Raw genomic sequence first — 23,645 nt, 5'->3', positions numbered from 1 at the left:
CCCCGAACTTGCAGGGTAGATATGGCAAAAGCAGGAATCTGAACCCAAGTATGTAATCCAGGGTGGTGAGGGCCTATTACCTCAGTCAGGGAATCCTCTGACAAGGTCCCTATGGACCCTCCCAGCTTTGCCCTTCCAGGATCCTGGGTCTGGAAGGATCTTTGTGTACTGCATCCTGACAGGGGCTCATGGGAGGGGCAGAGGTTTATGGACAAGGCTTGGGAACCCCAGTTCGATGTGCCTCAGCCTTTCTCAAAGCCCCACTCCTCTCCCCCAACCAGGGAGGAAGAGGGTCTGGGTACCTGATGAACAGGATGCCTACGTGGAGGCCGAGATCAAGTCGGAGGCAACTGGGGGCAGAGTCAATGTGGAGACCAAAGACCAGAAGGTTTGGCTCCCCTCTTCCGGGATTATCTCCTCTGCCCCCTCGGGTGCAGCTCGCTGGCGCACTGGATGAAAAAAGGGGTCTGGGAGGGCACCGGCATAAGAGACTGAGGTCAGAGGTCAGTCAACTGCTGCCCGCCTACCACCTCACCCCACGTTAAGGTCTCCTATGATACGGTCTCCCGGACAGATGCTGCTAGTGCGCGAAGCAGAGCTGCAGCCCATGAACCCGCCTCGCTTCGACTTGCTGGAGGACATGGCCATGATGACGCACCTCAACGAGGCAGCGGTGCTACACAACCTGCGCCAGCGTTATGCTCGCTGGATGATCTACGTGAGCCACGGGCCAGGCTGGGTTCGGTGGGGGTGGGGCCAAAGAGGCAGGGGCGGGGCTAGGGGAAGCGCTGCTGCACGGTGGGGAGTGGGCGGGGAGGGGGGGGAGGAGCAAGGAGCAGGGCTAGAGGTGGGACAGCGTGAGGTCTTGTCGCTGTGAAGGCGGGGCCCCGGGCTGGGGCGGGGCTAGAGGAGGTTCGGCTACCAGAGTGTAGGGGCGGAGCTGCAGCTAGACGCTTGGGCTTGGCAATGTGGAGGTGGGGCTACGGGCTGCGGGCCGGAGTAAGGGCTGGGGCGGGTAGGACAGTCACAGAGCGTATGGCAGGGCACTTTAAGTGATTCCTTGGGGAATATTGGAAGGGTCATGGTTTCGTGAGGGCTGGGGATTGAGGATGGGAACTTGGCCTTCAATAACCCATTTTATAATCTCTCCTCAGACATACTCGGGCCTCTTCTGTGTCACCATCAACCCCTACAAATGGCTCCCGGTCTACACGGCCTCCGTGGTGGCTGCTTACAAGGGAAAGCGCCGCTCGGAGGCCCCACCCCACATATATGCAGTGGCAGATAATGCCTACAATGACATGCTGCGCAGTAAGAGCCGCCTTGACTCCTCTCCCTCACCTAAGACCTCCACCCCTGCTCCAGGGAGGCCTCTGTAAAAGGACCCCTTTCCCTCCACTTGCACTGCTTTCCTTTTGATGCTGCTGGACACTCCAGCGTAGCATTCTGTCTCTCGAAGTGGGAGCCGACCACTGTCTGGATGATCCCACCTCGTCCTTCCCATTTCTGGCCCTGGGTGGTGGAGGGGTTGCCCCAGTGCCACAGATACCCAAAGTGTTCTACTCCTGACTGACTGGTTTCTCACCTTGGCTAACTTGTCTATCTCTTCCCCCTTCCTCCAGACCGAGAGAACCAGTCCATGCTGATCACGTGAGTGTGGGGCTCTGGGGGTGTGGTGGGAAATGCTGACCACCTGGAAGGAGGGGAGTGGAACTAAAATCATTTCCCAGAGTTGAGTCCAAAGTGCTTAGGGTAGGGCTTTTACCACCTGGATCTGGTATCCTTCTGAAGCTAAATTAGAGCATTTTCTCTGCCCCTATTCTGGGCAGATGCATTATGGGGTGGTGGACAGGGAAGGGATACCCAAACACCAGAGTGATCACCAGCCCTGATAGTCCCTCTCCCCAGGGCCTGGAATCTTCTCCCACCTTAATCTTTGGGGAATTATGATTCTGGCTCAAGGGGAGGGAGGAGATTACTTTCCCTTTCTTTCTTACAGTCTCCTTATTTCTGAATCTTATTTTGATGTTTCATTTGCCCCCCTGGGAAAGTGGTAGAGTTCATGTCCAAGTTCATGTCCAGCCAAGCCAATATGGATATTGTGTATGAGTGTGTGTGTGTGTGTGAGTGCAGCCTGGTGGTTAAAAGCAAGGCCTTTAAAACCAGAAGGACCTGGGTTCAAGTTCTTACATATCCACTTTCTGCTGGTACCCTTGGGCCCCTGAGTCTCATCAACAAAGGCAGAACAATCCTACTTACTTATCATACAGAGCTTTAAGGAGTTAGTGAGTTAACATATGTGCCTGGCACACACCAGGGACATTTATGTGACTTCCCTGAGTCCCATTTCCTTACCCCTAAAATGGGGGTGATAGTAGTGCTTGCTTTACAGGGTTTCTAAGGCTTAAATGAGCCAATATAGGTAAAGCACTTGGCCTGGTATCTGGCATGAAATTAGTGCTCAGTAGACAGTGACATCATCATATGTGTTCTCATCTCACAGGGATGTTCTATGCTGGCTTGCTTTTACACAACCCAGCACCTCTGAGGGTTGATCTCTTCTGGAGAGTGTTGGGTTGGGGGTCCTGAGTTGGGAGCTGGGTGTGGCGGGGAGACAGAGTAGCCTTGCTTGAGGGGTGGGGTGTTGGGGGATGGGAGGAATTAGGGTGACCAGATGGGCTTTGGTGACTCATGTTTGTATCGTCTAAGCGGAGAGTCGGGGGCCGGTAAGACGGTTAACACCAAGAGGGTCATTCAGTACTTTGCCATCGTCGCTGCCCTGGGAGATGGGCCGGGCAAGAAGGCCGTAAGACTTGCCCATGCGGGCTCTGCTCCCCACTGCTTCTCACTGTTTTTCTTTTCTTTCTCTTCTTCTTCTTCTTCTTTTTTTTTTTTTTTTTTAATTCCTTTTAAAAAAGTTGATTCCCCAGAGCCTCTAGCCCTGCCTGAGCCTCCCACCCTGGTGGCGGACTCTGGCCTGAGCAAGGCTTGACCAAGAGAAAGGCTGTGACTGCCCTTCCACATCGTGTGACCCAATTCTGGGCCTGCCTCAGTGTTTCTATCTGTAACACACAGGGGTGGGACCACAGCTATTCCTAAACGCTTTATATAATTTCCCTTTCCATCATGACCTTCATATCTTGGAAAAGTTTACCAAACAAGCTTTTACTATGAAGTGATTTTTTTTCTTGGTTTTTGTGCAGCAAAGACATCGTTACCTGCTGTCAATCAAAAAGCAGGCTTATATGGAGTTTAACCAGAGCCAACAGCATTTGGCATTCCTAACACCCAGAGTTAGGGGGCAATTTCTCACCCTGTGATTTCTGTACGGATTTTTGAAATTTCTGAAACAGTGGGGGACCAATGTTTTGTTTTGTTTTTGTTCTCCAAGTATTACATCCATTCCTAGCCCCCAAGACCAGCTGTTCAGAGCTCTATGTGTGTCCCTCCACCCCAAAATGGACTGTCTTTTCTTTCCAGAAGCCCTAAGCCACCTTCTACACAGCCCCCACTCCTGGTCCTCTTAAGCCTTGCTTTATTCTGGGGCATTTTTCTTTCTTCTTTTTCTTTTCTTTTTTTCCATTTAAAGTTGTTTTTATTTTTTCTTTTTCCCCCATTTGATTTTCTTGTGTGGCTTTTTTCTTTCTTTTTTTTCCCTTTCAGTTTTGTTTTTTGTTGTTGTGGTAGTTGTTTTGTTTTTGCTGTTGACTTTTTGGTGCTTTTTGCTCCCTCTCTTCCCTACCCCATTTTTGAACCCCCACAGTGTCTCTGAGGATGCTGCAGAAAGTTGGGGCTTGGTCCAGTAACAGGAACGGAGGGCAGGGAGAGGGCCAGAGCTGGCAGGGGTGCAGCTAAGAAGGGCGGGGCAGGAAGGAGCCCTGCATGGTGGAGTGTATGTGGGGTGTCAGGCAAGACAGGTAGAAAGAAAGGCTGGCTCACAGGGTCTATGGATGCTGGAACTTCAAAGCCTTAGCCCCCCTCCCCTTGGCCCCAAATTTGACCACATCTGCCGTAGAGAGCCCTGTTCAAAAGCCCTGGACCTGAGTGTGTGGGGTGGAACTCAGTGGGAGGGGCTCTTGCCATTTCCCTCCTGCCTCCATCCCTCTAACAGTGTCTCTGGGGGGATTTTTAAGTCTTGGGCTCCCTGGAGGTGAGCGAATAACCAAAGTCCCCTGGTGGCCTGGCACCTGTCACTCTAGAATCCATTCCTTCCTTTCTCTCCCTTTCTTCCCAGGCTGTAGGGAGCCAGGGTGGGGAAGGGAAGGAAAAGGACACAGAGGAGAGACAAGGATGAGGCTAGAAGAGTAAGAGAGGGAAACCTCCTCAATTCAGCAAGTCCCTCTAGATGAGACATATGGTGTCTGTGGTGTCATGGGAGGCAGGATGCCTGGGCTCAGTTCCTGCTCTGCCCCTCACCATGTGGCCTGGAGATCACTTCCCTGCTCTTAGTTTCCTCATTTGCAAATTAAGGCTAATAATATGCGCCTGACAGGGCTATTTTGTCTATCAGCTGTATAGTCAAGGTGCAGCCCATCACAGTACAATGGAGAAGTGTAAAGAAGGGCTCTCACAGTGGGAGGTGAGGGGTAAAAAGGGTCGATCAGAAAGAGGGCTCTTCTAGCCTCAGAGCATCAGGGACACCTTCCTGAGGAAGGGACATTTGAGCTGGGGTCTGAAGAGGAGTAGACTTTAGTCAGGAAGCTCCAGGGTTTAGGGGGAGGGGCCACCGGATATGGGAGATATGGGAGGGGGAGGCACATGGAAGAGGCCAGAGACAGCTGGAGGAGGGGAAGGGCTGCCAGTAGGAGACCCCGAGACATAGCCCCTTGCCTCAGGTGCCTGATTAGGGCCAGGCTTGCTCCCACTTTCTAGCATTTCTCCGTCTAACAGTGCTGACAGGGTTGGGCATGGGGAGTGGGGTTGGGGGCTACATGTTTGGGTGTCTAACAGTCTGTCCTGCTAACCACTGCCACCCTCCCCTAGCCTGGCGAGACCTCATAGTTTCTAATGGCATCTTCCTTCTCTCTCCAGCAATTTCTGGCCACAAAGACTGGGGTAAGTGTGGGGCCAGTGCTAGTGGGGGCAGACAATAGTAATGAGCCCTGGGAGGTCCCTTCCCTTTCCCCACCAGAGGTGGTCCAGGATTCGCTGATACGCAGGACCATCAGGTACCCTGGTCTCCTAGTTGGTAGCACCAGGACTGACAGACCCGTCATCCTGTTGTCACCAGGGCACCCTCGAGGATCAAATCATCGAGGCCAATCCTGCCATGGAGGCTTTTGGCAACGCCAAGACCCTGCGGAATGACAACTCATCCCGCTTTGTGAGTGGCCATGGTGGGAGAGGTGGGTGGGGATGGGCAGCAGGGAGGTAAAGGGCCCTGACTGACGCTGCTCTTCTGCCCACAGGGCAAATTCATCCGCATTCACTTTGGTCCCTCTGGGAAGCTGGCATCTGCAGATATTGACAGCTGTGAGTCAAGGGGAGGGTGGGGAACAGAGGCTTGCGCCTTTCTGCTCTGACTGAGCATCCATCCTCAAATCTTTGGGGCTACCACCTGTTCCAGGCACTTCTCTCCATCCCCTGGCCACCGCCCAGCCCCTACCACCTTACTGTCCCCTGCAACATTCCATCCACTATGGTCTCTGAGCCTCCATTCCTCTGCTTGATCTTCCCAGCCAGAGTGATATTTTCTCAGATACGAATTTGACCACATTATGTTTCTGTTTAAAAACCTTTTGTAGATCCCATTACCTGATCTTTATTTTTTATTTTTAAACTATTTATTTATCTTGAGAGAGGGAGGGAGAGAGAAAGAGAGGGAATGGGAGCAGGGGAGGAGCAGAGAGAGAGAGGGAAAGAAAGAGAATCCCAAGTAGGCTCTGCTGCCAGCATAGAGCCCAATGTGGGGCTCAAACTCACGAACCATGAGATCATGACCTGAGCCAAAATCAAGAGTCGGACACTTAACCGCCACCCAGGTGCCCCCTGTTACCTTAGGATGGAGACCCGAATCCTTGTTGGGCCAGCCAGGCTCCTTGTGATTGGATCCTTACCCCACCTCAGTTCTTTCTCTGGCCTCCAATAGGGCAGGCCTGTGACCACCCCCCACACCACCCCATCCTCCCTGGAAGCCTGCCCTCCCACTTTTTGCCCATCCCATCTGGCCCAGCCCCACTGCACAGACACCAGGGCCCAGGCTGCATGCACAGAGAGGCCCCTACACTGACCACTCCCCACCTTGGGATGCATCACCAGATCCCGATGGATAAGCACAGACATGTGATGACCAGAGAATGTTGTAATTCACTCCTTGACTCATTCCTTTGCAAACACATGGAAACTCCGCTTCACCCACACACTGACATGCTAGCTCTGCTCTGGAGGGAAGCAGTGTGGTCTGTGGATGAAGGGATGAAAGCATAGATGAAAGAAGGACATATGAAGACCCCTGCCCATAGACATGCAGACCTGCAGACACACACCCCCCCACCCTGTGACACCTGCGTGATAGACACTTTTCAGTACATGTTGGCATGTGTGTGGATACAGTGCCTCTCTACACACCCCTGAGACAACTTCCCCCACCCCTTCAGCTCTATTGGGGTGACCCACTCTGGGGAGGTACAGGCAGAAGGTAGGCTAGTGCCCCTCTTTTCCCCAGATCTCCTGGAGAAGTCGCGAGTGATCTTCCAGCTGCCTGGTGAGCGTGGTTACCATGTCTACTACCAGATCCTCTCGGGGAAGAAGCCAGAGCTGCAGGGTGAGGGCCAGGGGTGGATGAAAGGGGAGTCAGAGCCCACGGGGCTGGGTGGGACTGCCCCTCCACTCCTTAGCTGGGACTCCTAGTTACTGCTGAGCTCTCTCCTTGTACTGGAGAATAGGCCCCTAGTGTCATGGCCCTGGCAAGGTTGTCCCTCATTCTGTCCTGAGACTGGAGAGGCCCCATCCAGCACCAAGGGGGAAGCAGTGGCTCTGTCTAGGCCCAGCTATGCACTCTTACAAGCCCCTCAAGGACAGAGTGTGGTTTTCCCTGTGCCCTAGCACCCTGCATAGTGACTGGGCACATTCCTCAGAGAACCATAAAGAAAGAAAAGCCACAGGCCTGGGGGAGGGGGTGAGAAACTCAGCTACACAGAAGTCCTGGGAGGGCCCTAGAGTCCCCTGCCTGGGTGGCCCCTAGAACCTTCCATGCTGGGATGGGAGGGAAGGAGAATCACTGGGTGAATGCAGCCAAACCCACCGTGCTTCTCCGCATGTCTCCCAGATATGCTGCTTCTGTCGATGAACCCCTACGACTACCACTTCTGCAGCCAGGGTGTCATCACTGTGGACAACATGAATGACGGCGAGGAGCTCATGGCCACTGATGTAGGTCTCTGGTGGGAGAGAGGCGGGTCGGGGCGCCTGCAGTGTGCGGATGTGTGAGGCTGGGGGGAGGTCAGGGAGCAATTCCAGTGCCCTTAGCTCAGCTGGCCCCTAGAGAAGCCCAGACTTCTCTGATCCTTCTGTCCCCTGCCACAGCATGCCATGGACATCCTGGGCTTCAGCGTGGATGAGAAGTGTGCCTGCTATAAGATCGTGGGGGCCCTCCTGCACTTCGGCAACATGAAGTTCAAGCAGAAGCAGCGGGAGGAACAGGCTGAGGCTGACGGCACTGAAAGTGAGGGGGCCTGACCCTGGCCTGACCTGGTCATCATCTTGACCCTGATTCTAGTGTCCTGTCCATGACCGTTAACCTTAACCCTTGTCCACAGCCTTTGATTTAAGTCTTACCTGGCCTTGATTGTAACCCCTGATTTCTCAATCCCAGACCCTCACCCTTCTGAGCCATACAGTTTGCCTGCTCTGAACTCAACCTCTCCCTGCCTCCCTCTTCTAACTCCAGGCAGAGGCCAGTAGCACCCCCAGGTGCCCATATTCTTGCCCTCCTCCTCCTTCACCACCCCCCTGCTGTGTGCCCTGCCAGGTGCTGACAAGGCTGCCTACCTGATGGGGGTCAGCAGTGGGGACCTCCTTAAAGGCCTTCTGCACCCCCGAGTGCGTGTGGGGAACGAGTACGTGACCAAGGGCCAGAGTGTGGAGCAGGTGAGCTGTTTGCAGGCCAGGGCTCACCTGGAGACAGTGGAGCAGGGTACCCTCCTTGCCAGGTCCCAGCCCAGCCTCTCCACACCTCCAGGTGGTGTTTGCCGTGGGGGCTCTGGCCAAGGCCACCTATGACCGGCTGTTCCGGTGGCTGGTGTCACGGATCAACCAGACCCTGGACACCAAGCTGCCCCGTCAGTTCTTCATTGGGGTCCTGGACATCGCTGGTTTTGAGATCTTTGAGGTGAGAGCGGGCCCACACCCCTGGGCTCTGTTCTCTCCAAGGCAGAGGACCATGGGTGGGTGGGGGCCAGAGCCCCGGGACTCTGCCTGGAGGTGGCGGTGAAGTCGCGCACATCCCCGTTCCTCCATGGGTCTCCCTGTGCGTATCTGATGAGCCTGGCACCTCCCTCTATAGTTCAACAGCTTTGAGCAGCTGTGCATCAACTTCACCAATGAGAAGCTCCAGCAGTTCTTCAACCAGCACATGTTCGTGCTGGAGCAGGAGGAGTACAAACGGGAGGGCATCGACTGGGTCTTCATCGACTTCGGCCTGGACCTGCAACCCTGCATTGACCTCATTGAGAAGGTGGGGCCTAGAGCAAGACCACTGCAAGGGGAGGGGGATGGGGGTGTGGCAAGTGAGCAAGAATGAGCGTGTGCCGGCTTGTGAGCGAGCGTGTGCAAGCACCCGTGTATGTGTGCAGTGGTGCATCGATGTGAGCTTGCGTATGTGAGTGTGGCTCTGTGTCTCTGTTCGTGTGTGTGAATGGCAGTGCATGCATGGGTGTGAATAGATTTGTTGGAGGTTGTGTGAATGTGTGTTGGTGGGTACGTGAGTGTGCACCCAGCACTGTGGCCAACAGCCTGTCATGGGCACACACGATTTTGCAGTTCATGAGGGCCTACTGCAGCCACAATCTCACCGGACCTGCCTGGGGTAGGCAGGGGAGAGTATGTCTGCTAATTTACTTGATTGATTGTATCTATTTCCCTGTTGTACAAAGACTGCAAGAAAGAAAAATCAAAGAAAATCTGAAAACTCAGGAGTAAAGGGAAAAAAATTATATATTTGCCCCCTAACCCTACTACAGCCTGTATCTTGGCACTTTGGTTAAGTTGCCTCCAAACCCTTTATCCTGGACGTGCATTTTCTTTTATAGACTCAGACTCATATCCCATCTTGTTCTCTGAAAATGTATTTTTAACATTGAACATTGCTGAAGAAGCCACAAGAGTTCATGCAGCAGGTGATTTTTATGCATTTCTGTGTCCTGCTTTTGCATAGTTGGGTGGTCAACAGTTTTTGCTGTGAGATCAGCACTGAAAGTATTCATTTCAACACTTAGTAGGTTAGGAAATTGAGGTCTAAGGGCCTCCCTGCTAGTAAGTGAGGAAGCCAAAATTTGAACTCAGCCGCCTTTTTTCCCCCTTTTATTGTGTGTGTGTGTGTGTGTGTGTGAGAGAGAGAGAGAGAGACAGACAGACAGACAGACAGACTACAGACATCAGGAGGTGGGTGGGTACAGAGATTCCAGTTTGAGTTTGTGCACCTGTGAGCAAAGAGGATGACCCAGAGCTGCAAATCATGCGAAGGGAGTTCAAAGCCAAGAAACAAACTTCTCTTTTGGAAGACAGGACTCCTGGGTACCCATCTGGTTTCTGTCCCTCCCAGCAATGGCTGAAGTTGGGGGACTGGGAAGGCTTCCAGAAGGAGGGGTTCCAAGATATGGGATCTGGCCCAGTCAGGATGGGCTGGCTTGATGATGGCCCTTCAAACTTGTTCCCTGTCCCCAGCCACTGGGCATCCTGTCCATCCTGGAGGAGGAGTGCATGTTCCCCAAGGCCTCAGACGCCAGCTTCCGGGCCAAGCTCTATGATAACCATGCAGGAAAGTCACCCAATTTCCAGCAGCCACGGCCTGACAAGAAGCGCAAATACCAGGCCCACTTTGAGGTGGTCCACTATGCGGGCGTGGTAGGTGCCTGTTGGAATCCCAACCCTTGACCCGCTTCTTCCCTTCTCCTGGTTCCCCAACCTTGCTCAGCACCTGTCTGGTCTCTGCCAGGTGCCTTACAGCATTGTGGGCTGGCTGGAGAAAAACAAAGATCCGCTAAATGAGACTGTGGTCCCTATCTTCCAAAAGTCGCAGAACAAGCTCTTAGCCACCCTCTATGAGAACTATGCAGGGTCCTGCTCCAGTGAGTACAGAGGGACAAGGTCACCATTCTATAGGGCACTCACGGAGTGACGTCCCCCGGAGTGACTGGTCCCATGTCTCTCCTAGCCGAGCCCCCCAAGTCTGGGGTGAAAGAGAAGCGTAAGAAGGCAGCATCTTTCCAGACGGTGTCCCAGCTGCACAAGGTGAGGCCCAGTCGGGGCCCCATGCAGGCCCTCACCTGCCAGTCTCCAGCCCCATCCCTGGTCCCTGCTCTGTCCCCTGCACCCTGGGCGGGCGGCTGTTAAGACTTGCAGTGATGTTTAACTCCTCTCTTGTGAACATCACAGCAAGTCTGTGCTGCTTCCCGTCCGCACGCTGCCTGGGCAGGGTTTGGGGGGGAATGGGGTGGGAGCCACGGGGCCTGTGGGAGGCATGGCGATTGGATGGGGGAGTGAAGACTTAGGCGACTGACAGGGCCCCAGTCAAACAGAAGAGGGAAGAGGGTCCCAAGGAACAGTGGAAGGACAGATGTGCAGAGGCATGCTTAGACGCCTGGCTCACCAGTCCTCAGCAGGCTGATCCACTATGGTTTCCAATTCTGCTTCTTGCCCCTCTTGTGCTTTCTCCCCTCTCCTCACCCCCAGGAGAACCTCAACAAGCTGATGACCAACCTACGGGCCACACAGCCCCACTTTGTCCGTTGCATTGTCCCCAACGAGAACAAGACCCCAGGTAGTCACCCCAGGGCTGGGTTGGTGGGGTGAGGACGTTGGAGGGAGGGGACAAGGCAGACTTAGAAGCTGGGTCTTCCCTCTCCTCAGGGCCTGCGTGGTCTCAAAGAAAGCCCCTATGTGGGCTGTTGGTCTTTCTCTGGGGCATGAAGGTGTGTCCATTGACTTCTAAGCTTTCCCTTTAACCTCCACCACAACCAGGGGTCATGGATGCCTTCTTAGTGTTACACCAGCTTCGCTGCAATGGGGTTCTGGAGGGGATCCGGATCTGTCGCCAAGGATTCCCCAACAGGCTGCTCTATGCTGACTTCCGGCAGCGGTGGGTGTCTGCCTGCCCAGCCCTGGTTTCCCACCACCCCCCTTCCTGCTCCTATACAGCCACCTTCCCCCTTGCCCTCCCTCGGGTGTAGGCAGCAGCCTGAGGGAATGGGAAAGGCACACACTTAGAGCCAAAGGGATCAAGGTTCCAAGGACTGAGATTCCAAACACTGAACATGGAGACTGGGCTGGCACCCCGATGGGAGATGGTGGTAACTGAGACAGGGGTGGGCTAGGGGAGTAGCCATCAGGCTTCGGGTATTTGAGGTGTAGCCAGTAGGCCATGTTAATGGATTGGATAGGGAATAAGAAAAAGACAAGGGTGATCCCAGGTTTGGGGCCTGAGCAACTGGGGAGTAGATGTGCTGAGATACCAAGATGGGGCTTTTCCATATTATGGAGTGGGGAGGGATAGTGGATTGAGTTCCACTTTGACCAAGTTAGGTTTGAAATGTCTTCAGCAGAGGTTCGAGAGGAGAAGTCGAAGTGGGGCAGGCAGGAGCTGGATATGGATTTGGGAGTTGAGTGAGGGGCCCATAGACTAGACTTTGTGTAACGCCAGTCAGTGCTGTTAGCTCCTTCCCCCTTCCCTTTATATGTTTGATTTTATCAGCTACACATGTCCATAGCCCCCCTCCCCTGAAGTACCTGTAGTCATGCACACTGACGTACGCATGTTGGCACAAATATAGTTGGCGTGCTTCCACGCATGTGCATGCTCGCTCGCTCTCCCTCCTTCCTCCCCTCCCACCCTTGTTTTGTGAGTTTGTTTTTTCATGTAAGAGAGATTCTCCTTATCAGCAGACATAAGTCTGCACCATCCCCCTTTTTTTTCTTTTAATTAAGACTTTTTTAAAGAGCAGTTTTAGGTTCACAGCAAAATGGAGGGGAAGGTACAAAGAGATTTCCCATATGCCTTTGCTTCCCCCGACCCCAGCCTCCTCCATGATCAGCATCCCTCACCAGAGTGGGACATTTGTTACAGTGGCTGGGGACAGGAGAGTCACCCAAAGTCCATAGTTTACATTAGGGTTTGCTCATGGCAGTGTACGTCCTGTGAGTTTGGACAGATGTATTAACGGCATGCAGCATCATTCCTTTTGTTCTGGCTATAGTATCCCAGAGTCTAGTGAACCGTGCTTTGTTTATCAGCCCCTGGTGAGGGATCTTTCACATTTCTCTAACCTTAATGCTATGGCCACAGCCACCTGGACCCACAGAAGTGGATGTGCTGGGTACCCTTGCTCTTGTTTAGAATTCTCTCTCTCAAATGTTCTTTAGGCTTTGATACACCATACCATATCACCTTCTTTATATTTTTTGCCTTCTAAAAAAATAAGATGAATTACAAAAAATTGTAAGTTAAAAAATTATAAAAGTGTTGCATGCCTGTTGTAAATACTACAATCTCTCTCTCTTTTAAGTTTATTGAGAGAGAGTGCAAGCAGGGGAAGGGCAGAGAGAGAAAGAGAGAGAGGATCCCAAGCAGGCTCCGCACTATCAGTGGAGGGCCTGACCTGGTGCTCAAACCCGGGAACCATGAGTTCATGACCTGAGCCAAAATCAAGAGTCAGATGCTCAACCGACTGAGCCACCCAGGCACCCAATACTACAATCTCTTAAAGAACTTAATTAATGAATGCATTTAAATGCAACCCAAGGTTTGTAAGCAGACTGTGCTCAATCCCCAGTGTCACCATGCTCCCCCACTGGAGCCTCTGCTGTGGCCTCTGGGAGGCCTTCGAATATTCCCTTGCTCCCCTGCCCAGCCCCCTCCTCAGCAGCCCTCCCGTGCTCTCCCAGGTACCGCATCCTGAACCCCAGTGCTATCCCAGACGACACCTTCATGGACAGCAGGAAGGCCACGGAGAAGCTCCTGGGCTCATTGGACATTGACCACACCCAGTACCAGTTTGGCCACACCAAGGTCGGGGCACATAGGACTTAGGGCTGACCCGGGGGTGGGCAGTCACACTGGACAGGACACATGCAGGTGGCTGGGGGTTACACCTGGTGCATCCTCCCCCACCCCAGGTGTTCTTCAAGGCTGGGCTTCTAGGCATCCTGGAAGAGCTTCGTGACCAGCGTCTGGCCAAGGTTCTGACGCTGCTACAGGCACGGAGCCGGGGCCGCCTCATGCGCCTTGAGTATCAGCGCCTGCTTGGAGGCAGGTGTGTGTGGGGAGGGAGCAGCAGACAGGGGTAGGGGTGTGACCACAGTATCCTGGCTGCCGGGACCACCAGGCTCCCCAACCCTGTGATATTGTCTCTCATGTGGGTCAGACTATCCCTGCGGCTGGTTAGGTGTCTCTGAAGGTGCAGGGTCCTGTCTTGTCCCCCTCAACTGCCAGTTTCCATTTCCTCACCTCAAAATCAGGATAAGATCACCTTTCTCTTCACTCCAGGCCACTCAGAGTGGTAATAATGACAACCAGTGTTTCCCGAGACTCTTAAGTGCCAGGCCCCAGGCAAGAGGCTTTATTTGCATGATCTTGCTTAAAGTGCCAAACAGTCCTCAGGAGGCGGGCACTGTGATTATACTTCATCAGCAGAGCTGCTCTCTGAGTCCGAGAACCAGTCACAGCTGGCTAGTGGTGGGGAAGCTGGGGTGTGAGCCCAGGCATGTGACCCCAGAGCTCCAAGTATATCAGGGTACATTCCTGGTTTCTTCAGGACACTTGCAAGGACCACCAGGACATTTAGGGCTTCTGAGCCCTTCCTGGAGGTAGACCCATTTGATCTTGGGCCTCTCTCTCCACCTCACAATAAAGCAGAGGCATTAGATCCACTTGAGATCACATGCTGAAGCGTTCACCGTGTGCGGAGCCCAGCCCAGGGCAGGTGCCCAGGAGCATCGGGGCTGTTACCGTGGAGGGGCAGCACTGGGCCTCCTGGCCACCCGTGGCTTCCCCTCCCCAGGGATGCCCTGTTCACCATCCAGTGGAATATCCGCGCCTTCAATGCCGTCAAGAATTGGTCATGGATGAAGCTCTTTTTCAAGATGAAGCCATTGCTGCGCTCAGCGCAGGCCGAGGAAGAGCTGGCGGCCCTTCGGGCGGAGCTTCGGGGGCTGCGAGGGGCACTGGCTACTGCGGAGGCCAAGCGCCAGGAGCTGGAGGAGACACACGTCAGTGTCACCCAGGAGAAGAATGACCTGGCCCTGCAGCTCCAGGCAGTGAGTAGGGGAGGAGAAGGGAGATGGAGGGTTTCCATTGGTGACCTATGCCCCTGGCACTCCAGAAAACCCCAGGCTGCTTTGAGGAAACACAGCCAGACCCCTGGTCAGGGTGGACATGGTGCGCCATACGGGTGCTCAGGATCTGGATCTTTCTTCCGAGTCTCAAACATGCCATGAGATGAGAGACTGTGGGCTCACGTCCCCTATCAGAGTCAGTCTGTTCCCGTGTCCTGATGCTCCTGCCCCATGCTACCTTGGCCTCCTGCTAAAGCTGCAGTGGAGCCCCATCTCCTTGGTCCTCCTTCATTCCTGTCCCTGACACAGACCCATGCTCCCTTCTCTGGTTAAGGGCCATGGAAACCCAGGGTACATTACGTACCCAGGAACGTAACAGTAATGGCCAGAGGGCAGGGATCAAGGGTCTGGAAACTTCCCAAGTCCACTGAGTCATTCCTTCCTTCAGCAAACACTATGAGTATCACCTGTGTGCCAGGCCCCACGGTCGCTCTGAGGACACGTTGGTGGGAAGTCAGGCCTGTGCTCACAGAACTCACCTGCTAGTGGGCAAGCAGGGGTGAGGAGCTGGTGAGGCAGGAGAGAATACCCAAGCCAATCACGGCACAGCTGCCTGTCCCCTTGGAAGGCCATAGCCCAGAGCTCTCTGAGAGCCCTTGTTTGGGCTTCTCACTCTGGGTTGCCCCAGCCTGTCTGACGTTCCCCTCCTGATGGTGCTGCTTCTACCCCTGCCCATCCCTTTCCCTGAGCCCCCAGCCCAGCACACCTGAGCCCCTTTGGGGCCAAGAGCAGGTCATAGGCATTCCTTGGTCCCCAGCTGAGCGTGGGTGTCACACGTTTGCATGGAACTTTTTTTCCGGGGCCTGGCCTCGTGTCCCTCGGCTGGTTTGCCTGGCCATGGCTCTGTCCCATTCCCCATGTCCCTCTCCAGGAGCAGGAAAACTTGGCAGATGCTGAGGAGCGCTGCCACTTGCTGATCAAGTCCAAGGTGCAGCTCGAGGCAAAGGTGAAGGAGCTGAGTGAGCGGCTGGAAGATGAGGAGGAGGTGAATGCCGACCTGGCCGCCCGCCGGCGCAAGCTGGAGGATGAGTGCACAGAGCTCAAGAAGGACATCGACGACCTGGAGCTGACACTGGCCAAGGCCGAGAAGGAGAAGCAAGCCACGGAGAACAAGGTATGGTCTGGGCCAGGTGGGGGGAAAGGCTCCGAGCCAGGGGGCTGGCCGTGGGGCCAGGCAGCTGCTGCTCTCCCTGCGGGCTCTGTGACGCCCCTGCTGGGTGGCCCAGGGCAGGTCACTTCCTCTCTGTGGGCTCCCATTTCCTCCTGTCAGGTGGGGTTAATAGCAGCACTTCCCTCATTAGGTTGAGGATTCAGTGTGTGACCACCTTTTGCTTGCACTCAGCACAGGGCTTAGCGCACAGCAGGTGCTCAGCAAATGCCAGTATTTTGTCATCCATCCTGGCTGGTAAGGCCCGTGAGGGCAGGAAGCCCCTTTCCCGGCTCTGCATCCCCTGGGTGCCTCTGGATCCCTTCTGCCCCTGACCCCCTAGCACAGCCCCACGTGGTTCACGGGGCCGGGAATACTGACTCATTATACAGGAGGGAAAGAGGGGCTCACTCAGGTGCTCACAGGGGAAACCAGGACTGTCTGGAACACCCGTTATACCGAAAGTAGCTGGCATCTACTACTAATTGAGGCTCAGAGTGAAACGACTTGCCCAAGACCCCCCCTAGTTGGAAGGGGCGGTTGCTGTGACCTGGCATGGTGGCTCCTTGCACCAGAGTGTGGGAGGGGCATCCTCACGGTGACCCTGGCCCTGGCACAGGTGAAGAACCTGACAGAGGAGATGGCGGCACTGGACGAGTCGGTGGCCCGGCTGACCAAGGAAAAGAAGGCATTGCAGGAGGCCCACCAGCAGGCCCTGGGTGACCTACAGGCCGAGGAGGACCGCGTGAGCGCACTGGCCAAGGCCAAGCTCCGGCTGGAGCAGCAAGTGGAAGATGTGAGTCCTGGTCACAGCAGGGGCCTGTGTGGTGGCGCTGGGACAGCGGGGCCAGTGGCTCACGCCTGGGGGCTGATCATGCCTACCCCTCCTGCGCCATAGCTGGAGTGCTCCCTGGAGCAAGAGAAGAAGCTGCGCATGGACACGGAGCGTGCAAAGCGCAAGCTTGAGGGTGACCTGAAGCTGACGCAGGAGTCGGTGACGGATGCTGCCCAGGACAAGCAGGAGCTGGAGGAGAAGCTCAAGAAGTAGGCATGGGCTGGGCGGTGGCAGACCGGCAGGCGGCCTCCTGAGCCTATACCCCGGTTCTCCCTCTGGACCCTCCAGTCAGTTCTGCTTCACTGCAGGCGTTGAATGTGTAGGGTTGAGATGGGAGTCACTCAGGTGCAGGTGGTCGTGTCCTGCCTTCCTTGCCGCCAACGGTCCCAGCCAGGCTCTGGTGGGGGGTGGTTTGAGAAGGAACACAGGGATGAGGTCGCTGAGGGCTTGGTGCCTCAGGTGGGGAGGAGGGAGACTGGAGGACCAAGGGACTCCAGGCAGGTTGATGGAAGTGAGGACTTGCGCTGGCTCACGGCCCCCTCCACCTCCAGGAAGGACTCTGAGTTGAGTCAGCTGACCCTGCGGGTGGAGGATGAGCAGCTCCTTGGGGCACAGCTACAGAAGAAGATCAAGGAACTGCAGGTGTGTGGGGCACGGGGTGGGGGGTGCGGGAAGGGCCAGGGCCAGAGGCACGCAGAGGTGACTGCTGCCGTCTGCCTGTCCCCAGGCTCGGGCGGAGGAGCTGGAAGAGGAGCTGGAAGCGGAGCGTGCAGCCCGGGCCCGCGTGGAGAAGCAGCGAGCCGAGGCAGCCCGGGAGCTGGAGGAGCTGAGCGAGCGGCTGGAGGAGGCCGGCGGGGCGTCCGCAGGGCAGCGTGAGGGCTGCCGCAAGCGCGAGGCCGAGCTGGGCCGGTTGCGGCGGGAGCTGGAGGAGGCGGCACTGCGGCACGAGGCCACGGTGGCTGCCCTGCGACGCAAGCAGGCTGAGAGCGCGGCCGAACTGGGCGAGCAAGTGGACAGTCTGCAGCGGGTGCGGCAGAAGCTAGAAAAGGAAAAAAGCGAGCTCCGCATGGAGGTGGATGATCTGGGCGCCAATGTTGAGACTCTGGCCCGTGGCAAGGTGTCTGCCTCCTTCCTGAGTCTAGCATTCTGACTGAGCTCTGATCCCATGCCCATCTAGACTCTAAACTGATCCTGACTCCAGCACTGACCCTACCCCTGACCCTGTACCTGATCCTGACCCCTGACCTATTTATCAGTCATCCATCCCCAACCCCACACTGGTCCTGACCTCAAACCCTGATTCCTAACTCTGGGCCCTGACTCCAGGTCATTTTTGACCCAGCATCTAATTCTAACCTCTCAGTCCTTGACCTCTGTCCTGACTGGTCCTGTCCCGAATCCCGGCACCCAGCCTTGACCCCTGACCTTTGTACCACCTAATCCTGACAGCTGACTTATGAGCACTGTCTGCAACTGACTTCAGACTCTAGTATCCTAACCTCATCCTGGCCCTCTCACTTCTGACACCCATCTTTAAAAAAAAATTTTTTTTTTAACATTTATTTTTGAGACAGAGACAGAGCATGAACGGGGGAGGGCCAGAGAGAGAGGGAGACACAGAATCTGAAACAGGCTCCAGGCTCTGAGCTGTCAGCACAGAGCCCGATGCAGGGCTCGAATTCACAGACCGCAAGATCATGACCTGAGCCGAAGTCGGACGCTTAACCGACTGAGCCACCCAGGTTCCCCCAGACACCCATCTTTATTTTAAAGCCAAGGTCCAGCAGTAGAATCTCTGACCCTGAACTTGGGGCTCTGCTTTCCCTTTGATTCCCGGGCCCATGTCTAGCCTTCTAGTTCCCAGTCCAGGGGTCCTGGCCCTGATTGGCAGCTCCAGACACTGCCTTGTGATTCACAAACTTGTTCTGACTCCTGACCCTGGATCCCAGGCCAGTGCCGAGAAGCTGTGCCGGACCTATGAGGATCAGCTGAGTGAGGCCAAGATCAAGGTGGAAGAGCTGCAGCGGCAGCTAGCAGATGCGAGCAATCAGCGTGGGCGGCTGCAGACTGAGAGTGGTGAGGCCGGGGGCTTGGCTGGGCCACCCTGGGGCCTTGGCGCTGCCCCTCACCCGCCTGACCTGCCACTCACCCTCGGCCCCGCAGGGGAGCTGAGCCGCCTGCTAGAGGAGAAGGAGTCTCTGATTAGCCAGCTGAGCCGGGGGAAGGCCTCGGCCACCCAGAGCCTGGAAGAACTGCGGAGGCAGCTGGAAGAGGAGAGCAAGGTGGGCCGGCCACCTGCTGCTACAGGGCTGGCAGGGTGGGCCCTGGGGCCACCAGCCCGGCCCAATACTGAGGTCACTGAGGTCCTTGCAGGCCAAGAGCGCGCTGGCCCATGCTGTGCAGGCTTTGCGGCATGATTGTGACCTCTTGCGGGAGCAGCACGAGGAGGAGGCGGAGGCCCAGGCTGAGCTACAGCGGCTGCTGTCCAAAGCCAATGCTGAGGTGGCCCAGTGGCGGAGCAAGTATGAGGCAGACGCCATCCAGAGGACAGAGGAGCTGGAGGAGGCCAAGTGAGCGCCTTAGCAGCCTGGCCATCACCATGAAGGGGTGATGCCTGAGCCTCTGAGCTTTCAGGGGGTGAGGGGGGAATACGGGGACCTTACTGCCAGATTCCCCTGACTATGCGGTCCATACTATCCGCTCCCTTGGCCTAGAAAGAAGCTGGCACTGCGGCTGCAGGAGGCAGAGGAGGGAGTGGAGGCTGCTCATGCCAAGTGCTCATCGCTGGAGAAGGCCAAGCTACGACTGCAGACGGAGTCAGAGGACGTGACCCTGGAGCTGGAGCGGGCCACCTCGGCGGCTGCAGCACTGGACAAGAAGCAGCGGCACTTGGAGCGGGCGCTGGAGGAACGGCGGCGGCAGGAGGAGGAGACACAGCGTGAGCTGGAGGCTGCCCAGAGGGAGGCCCGTGGCCTGGGCACTGAGCTCTTCCGGCTGCGCCACAGCCACGAGGAGGCGCTCGAGGCTCTGGAGACGCTCAAGCGGGAGAATAAGAACCTGCAGGGTATGATCTGCTGTGGGGTTACTGAGGGTGCCCTGCTCGGGCCACCTGGGATCAGGGGTGAATGAGGTGCCCTGTTCATTCTGCAGAGGAAATCAGTGACCTCACAGACCAGGTCAGCCTCAGCGGGAAGAGCATCCAGGAGCTGGAGAAAGCCAAAAAGGCTCTGGAAGGGGAGAAGAGTGAGCTTCAGGCCGCACTGGAGGAGGCTGAGGTCAGGGACTGGCCACAGGGGCAGGGCGGGCACTGACCTGCTGCTTCCCTGGCCTCCCCTCTCCTGCAATGCACGCTCACAGCCCCCATGCCCATGCTCCAGGGAGCCCTGGAGCTGGAGGAGACCAAGACTCTGAGGATCCAGCTGGAGCTCTCCCAGGTCAAGGCTGAGGTGGACCGGAAAGTGGCCGAGAAGGATGAGGAGTGCACTAACTTGAGGTAGGGCGGCCAGAGCCAATCCTGTCCTCTGCCACCCCAGGATCCACTCCTCCTCTTGAGGCTAACACCCCTCCTGTCCCCACCGAGGGCAGGAGAAAAGCAGGCAGGCAGTGTGGGCTGGGCCCCTCTGTGTGCACAGGCACCTTGTTTGCCCCTCCCCTGGGCCTCTCTCAAGGTCAGGACTGTTGGCCCCAGTCTAGAGGCCAACTTTGGAGGCTAAAGGACGTGTTCAGGGTTATACAGTGCAGGCAAGAGCCAGGGTTCAGACATGTCTGTCTGCTGTGGAGCCTCACTCTTGTCCGTGAACTTGTTCTGAGGGTGACAGGCAGTCCCAAGGGGCTAGAGATCAGGGAAGGACAAGTCGCTTATTCCCACAATGGGTTCACGTCTACAGCATTCCTTGGCGTAAGAGCAGGTCTAGTGCCTGTGCCCACCCCTTTCTCCTAGGCCACAACCCCCACTCTCCTCCCTCCTCCCACAGGCGCAACCACCAGCGGGCAGTGGAGTCCCTGCAGGCCTCCCTAGATGCGGAGACTCGGGCCCGCAACGAGGCACTGCGGCTCAAGAAGAAGATGGAAGGTGACCTCAACGACCTGGAGCTGCAGCTGGGCCACGCCACCCGCCAGGCCATGGAGGCGCAGGCAGCCACACGGCTCCTGCAGGCCCAGCTCAAGGAGGAGCAGGCCGGGCGGGACGAGGAACAGCGGCTGGTGGCCGAGCTCCGGGAGCAGGCCCAGGCCCTGGAGCGGCGGGCCGTGCTGCTGGCCACAGAGCTGGAAGAGCTGCGGGCCGCGCTGGAGCAGGGCGAACGCAGCCGACGCCTGGCGGAACAGGAGCTGCTGGAGGCTACTGAGCGCCTTAACCTCCTGCACTCGCAGGTGGGGCCGGGAGGGCGCGGGGATGCTGGCGGCGTGGGCCTGCCGGCCGGCCCTGAGACTCCGCATCCCCACAGAACACGGGCCTCCTGAACCAGAAGAAGAAGCTAGAGGTGGACCTGACCCAGCTGAGTGGCGAGGTGGAGGAGGCTGCCCAGGAGAGGCGGGAAGCCGAGGAGAAGGCCAAAAAGGCCATCACCGATGTGAGGCTGGGCTGTGGCCGTGGGGGCGCCTGGAGCTGAGACCAAAGGGACTTTCCCCTCCTGACCAGGCTCCCCCCCACCCCACCCCACCCCATCCACTAACAGGCGGCCATGATGGCCGAGGAGCTGAAGAAGGAGCAGGACACGAGCGCACACCTGGAACGGATGAAGAAGACGCTGGAGCAGACAGTGCGGGAGCTGCAGGCCCGGCTTGAGGAGGCTGAGCAAGCTGCCCTCCGCGGCGGGAAGAAGCAGGTGCAGAAGCTGGAGGCCAAGGTGCGTGCGGCCCTCCCAGGCCGGGGCAGGGGACGAGGGGGCAGCCTGAGGATGGGCTCTGGGCAGCAGGCCCATCCCTGGCTACTCGCAGGTGCGGGAACTGGAGGCTGAGCTCGACGCGGAGCAGAAGAAGCACGCTGAGGCCCTCAAAGGGGTGCGGAAGCACGAGCGCCGGGTCAAGGAGCTCGTGTACCAGGTGTGTGACTAGGTCCGCCACGAGGCGGGTGGGGGTGGGGTGGCCGGAACTGGCCCAGTCTGGGCAAGATCTAAATCGCCTTTGCCTGCCCAGGCTGAGGAGGACAGGAAGAACCTGGCTCGCATGCAGGACCTGGTGGACAAGCTGCAGAGCAAGGTCAAGAGCTACAAACGCCAGTGTGAGGAGGCGGTGAGTGCACTGGGGTCTGGGCAGCTGGAACTTGGGAACAACTTCAGCGCCAGTTCCAGGCTCCTCAGCCAGAGATGATGACAGTGAGCAGTCCACTCCCTCTCTCGGCCCTGTATTGCCCATGTTGGCTTTGTGTGTAGGCAAGCTGCCCTGAAAGGGCAGTGATCTAGCTCAGTGACCCCACTGTCCCAGTGGGAAGAGCGATCATTTCCTACCAGCTTTAGCTAGAGACAGGACCCAGCTGTCCCTGAAGGGACCCCATGTGCTTTCCCTTCTGCGTGCCTCTGGAAGGACTGCCTTACCTCCCCTTCTTCCTGCCAGGGGCACTGGTGATAGAGAAGGTAGAGGAGCAGTTGACCAGAAGCCAGGCCCCTCTGGGGAATGGGACGGGACCAGACTGACTACCTATCTCAGTTACAAAGGGTGACCAGGAAGGCCCTTTGTGTCCCCAGGAACAGCAGGCCAGTACTAACCTGGCCAAGTACCGCAAGGCCCAGCATGAGTTGGATGATGCGGAGGAACGGGCAGACATGGCAGAAACCCAGGCTAACAAGCTGCGGGCACGGACCCGAGATGCCCTGGGACCCAAGGTGAGAGACTGCCATGGGGCACCCCTTGCCCTCTGCATGGGGGAGGGAGGATGGGAGGGTGAAGCTCACTCAGCTACTCCTGTCCCCATAGCACAAGGAGTGACCCCTGAGCTCTGAAGACGATGCCTGCTGTGTGTCGTCTCCTGCTGCACCCTGAATAAATGCCATGTCTGCGGCTCCAGCTACTTGCCTTCTCCTTTTTTGAGGTTCAGGAGAGCAAAGGAACACACAGTCCCTGGACAAAAGTCAGGTCCACAACAGTCATTTAAAATAAAGTTCTTTAATAGTCTCCATTTAATTGGTTTATTTGTTGTTAATAAATTGGCAACACAAGGAGGGGCCAAGGGTGTGCTCCTAGCCAGGCTCCTGTGTGTGTGGGCTCAGGCAGGAGACGCTGCCTTGGGGCAGGGCACAGCCACCCGGTGCCCCAAGGGATGGAAGAAAAGGGTCCCCACTTCTAGGGAAACCCCCTGGGATGAACACAGCGGCCAGTGAGCAAACAGAACCAGAGTCGCTAAAGGAAAACAAGGGAGGGAGGGATAGATAGGCAAGGGTGGGGGAAGGCAGCGTCCTCTGGTAGCCCCCACCCCTGCCCGCGGGGGCTCAGAAGCCTTTGCCTGGGTCCAAAGGCCAGAGCAAGCTTGGCTCACAGATTGGAGGAGGGTGCCCGTATCTCCCTCCCCACCCCGGGACTGACAGCCAAGAGACAGGGCAAGAGCTCAGACAGAGCTATTTTTTAAAGTTCCTTTACCTCTCTCTGGGTGGGCTGGGGCCCCAGGGTTCTGAAGGAAGGGTGGGCATAGTATCCCTGTCCTTATCATGGGGGTCTTGAGGGAACTGAGGTTCCCCAGTGACCTGGGGCCCTCAGACCCAAGGGCTTCTAGATGCTCCCTCCCCATAAGCTTGTACCTGAAGACCTGGGGCAGACAGAGTTATCGGGGAGGCAGGGAAGGGGAGTGACCAGGCAGGGTGTGTGGCACACGTACCCACGCTCACCCACACTGGCCCTGGCCCGGCAGCCTCCCGAGGCCTGGCCCAAGGTCACTCCTCGGTGAAGTCCCTGTCTATGTCCATGTAGGGCTCCTCAATGTAGCTGACGAGGGCAGAGGGTGACTGGCGGTCTGGGTTCAACAGGATGGACACGGTCTCTTTCCAGTATGAGAAGCTGATGCAGGAGCTCTGGGCAAAGAGAGAGGGGCTAGGCTAGGACGCCTGGAGGACCCAGGCCGAACCAGGCACCCCGTGGGGAGGGCTGGCAAGGCGACAGAGAGCTACCACACAGCCCAGGCAGAGA

General features: G+C 56.7%; 2 protein-coding genes across 5 annotated transcripts in view; one reads left to right on the top strand and one right to left on the bottom strand.

Annotated features, from left to right (window-relative positions):
* Positions 1–22,640, top strand: part of MYH7B (myosin heavy chain 7B) — a 44,765-nt gene extending 22,125 nt beyond the window's left edge. The window contains exons 7-46 of the mRNA XM_042931151.1: positions 282–388; positions 575–718; positions 1,155–1,311; positions 1,623–1,650; positions 2,710–2,806; positions 5,032–5,055; positions 5,231–5,323; positions 5,409–5,472; positions 6,665–6,763; positions 7,268–7,371; positions 7,525–7,663; positions 7,970–8,088; positions 8,180–8,329; positions 8,504–8,674; positions 9,883–10,062; positions 10,154–10,286; positions 10,373–10,449; positions 10,891–10,978; positions 11,179–11,296; positions 13,099–13,222; positions 13,330–13,466; positions 14,214–14,469; positions 15,419–15,661; positions 16,314–16,490; positions 16,593–16,738; positions 17,081–17,171; positions 17,257–17,646; positions 18,479–18,605; positions 18,693–18,811; positions 18,903–19,099; positions 19,244–19,593; positions 19,680–19,804; positions 19,907–20,022; positions 20,504–20,900; positions 20,975–21,100; positions 21,206–21,376; positions 21,468–21,572; positions 21,666–21,761; positions 22,214–22,351; positions 22,443–22,640. Of these exons, the coding sequence (XP_042787085.1) occupies positions 282–388; positions 575–718; positions 1,155–1,311; positions 1,623–1,650; positions 2,710–2,806; positions 5,032–5,055; positions 5,231–5,323; positions 5,409–5,472; positions 6,665–6,763; positions 7,268–7,371; positions 7,525–7,663; positions 7,970–8,088; positions 8,180–8,329; positions 8,504–8,674; positions 9,883–10,062; positions 10,154–10,286; positions 10,373–10,449; positions 10,891–10,978; positions 11,179–11,296; positions 13,099–13,222; positions 13,330–13,466; positions 14,214–14,469; positions 15,419–15,661; positions 16,314–16,490; positions 16,593–16,738; positions 17,081–17,171; positions 17,257–17,646; positions 18,479–18,605; positions 18,693–18,811; positions 18,903–19,099; positions 19,244–19,593; positions 19,680–19,804; positions 19,907–20,022; positions 20,504–20,900; positions 20,975–21,100; positions 21,206–21,376; positions 21,468–21,572; positions 21,666–21,761; positions 22,214–22,351; positions 22,443–22,454 (5,735 nt within the window). The 3' untranslated portion in view covers positions 22,455–22,640. The remainder of the gene's footprint in view (positions 1–281; positions 389–574; positions 719–1,154; positions 1,312–1,622; positions 1,651–2,709; positions 2,807–5,031; positions 5,056–5,230; positions 5,324–5,408; positions 5,473–6,664; positions 6,764–7,267; positions 7,372–7,524; positions 7,664–7,969; positions 8,089–8,179; positions 8,330–8,503; positions 8,675–9,882; positions 10,063–10,153; positions 10,287–10,372; positions 10,450–10,890; positions 10,979–11,178; positions 11,297–13,098; positions 13,223–13,329; positions 13,467–14,213; positions 14,470–15,418; positions 15,662–16,313; positions 16,491–16,592; positions 16,739–17,080; positions 17,172–17,256; positions 17,647–18,478; positions 18,606–18,692; positions 18,812–18,902; positions 19,100–19,243; positions 19,594–19,679; positions 19,805–19,906; positions 20,023–20,503; positions 20,901–20,974; positions 21,101–21,205; positions 21,377–21,467; positions 21,573–21,665; positions 21,762–22,213; positions 22,352–22,442) is intronic.
* LOC122215626 (transient receptor potential cation channel subfamily C member 4 associated protein) overlaps positions 22,616–23,645 on the bottom strand; it is a 69,278-nt gene continuing 68,248 nt past the window's right edge. For 2 of the 4 annotated variants that reach the window (XM_042931142.1, XM_042931144.1), the window contains exon 19: positions 22,616–23,530. In XM_042931142.1, the coding sequence (XP_042787076.1) occupies positions 23,393–23,530 (138 nt within the window). In that variant the 3' untranslated portion in view covers positions 22,616–23,392. The remainder of the gene's footprint in view (positions 23,531–23,645) is intronic. The other 2 variants (XR_006200480.1, XM_042931143.1) reach the window with 2 other exon arrangements.

This window comes from Panthera leo, chromosome A3 (assembly GCF_018350215.1).
Source record: "Panthera leo isolate Ple1 chromosome A3, P.leo_Ple1_pat1.1, whole genome shotgun sequence".
In the NCBI taxonomy this organism is placed as follows: Eukaryota; Metazoa; Chordata; class Mammalia; order Carnivora; family Felidae; genus Panthera; species Panthera leo.
This window is presented reverse-complemented; position numbering and strand designations above follow the sequence as displayed.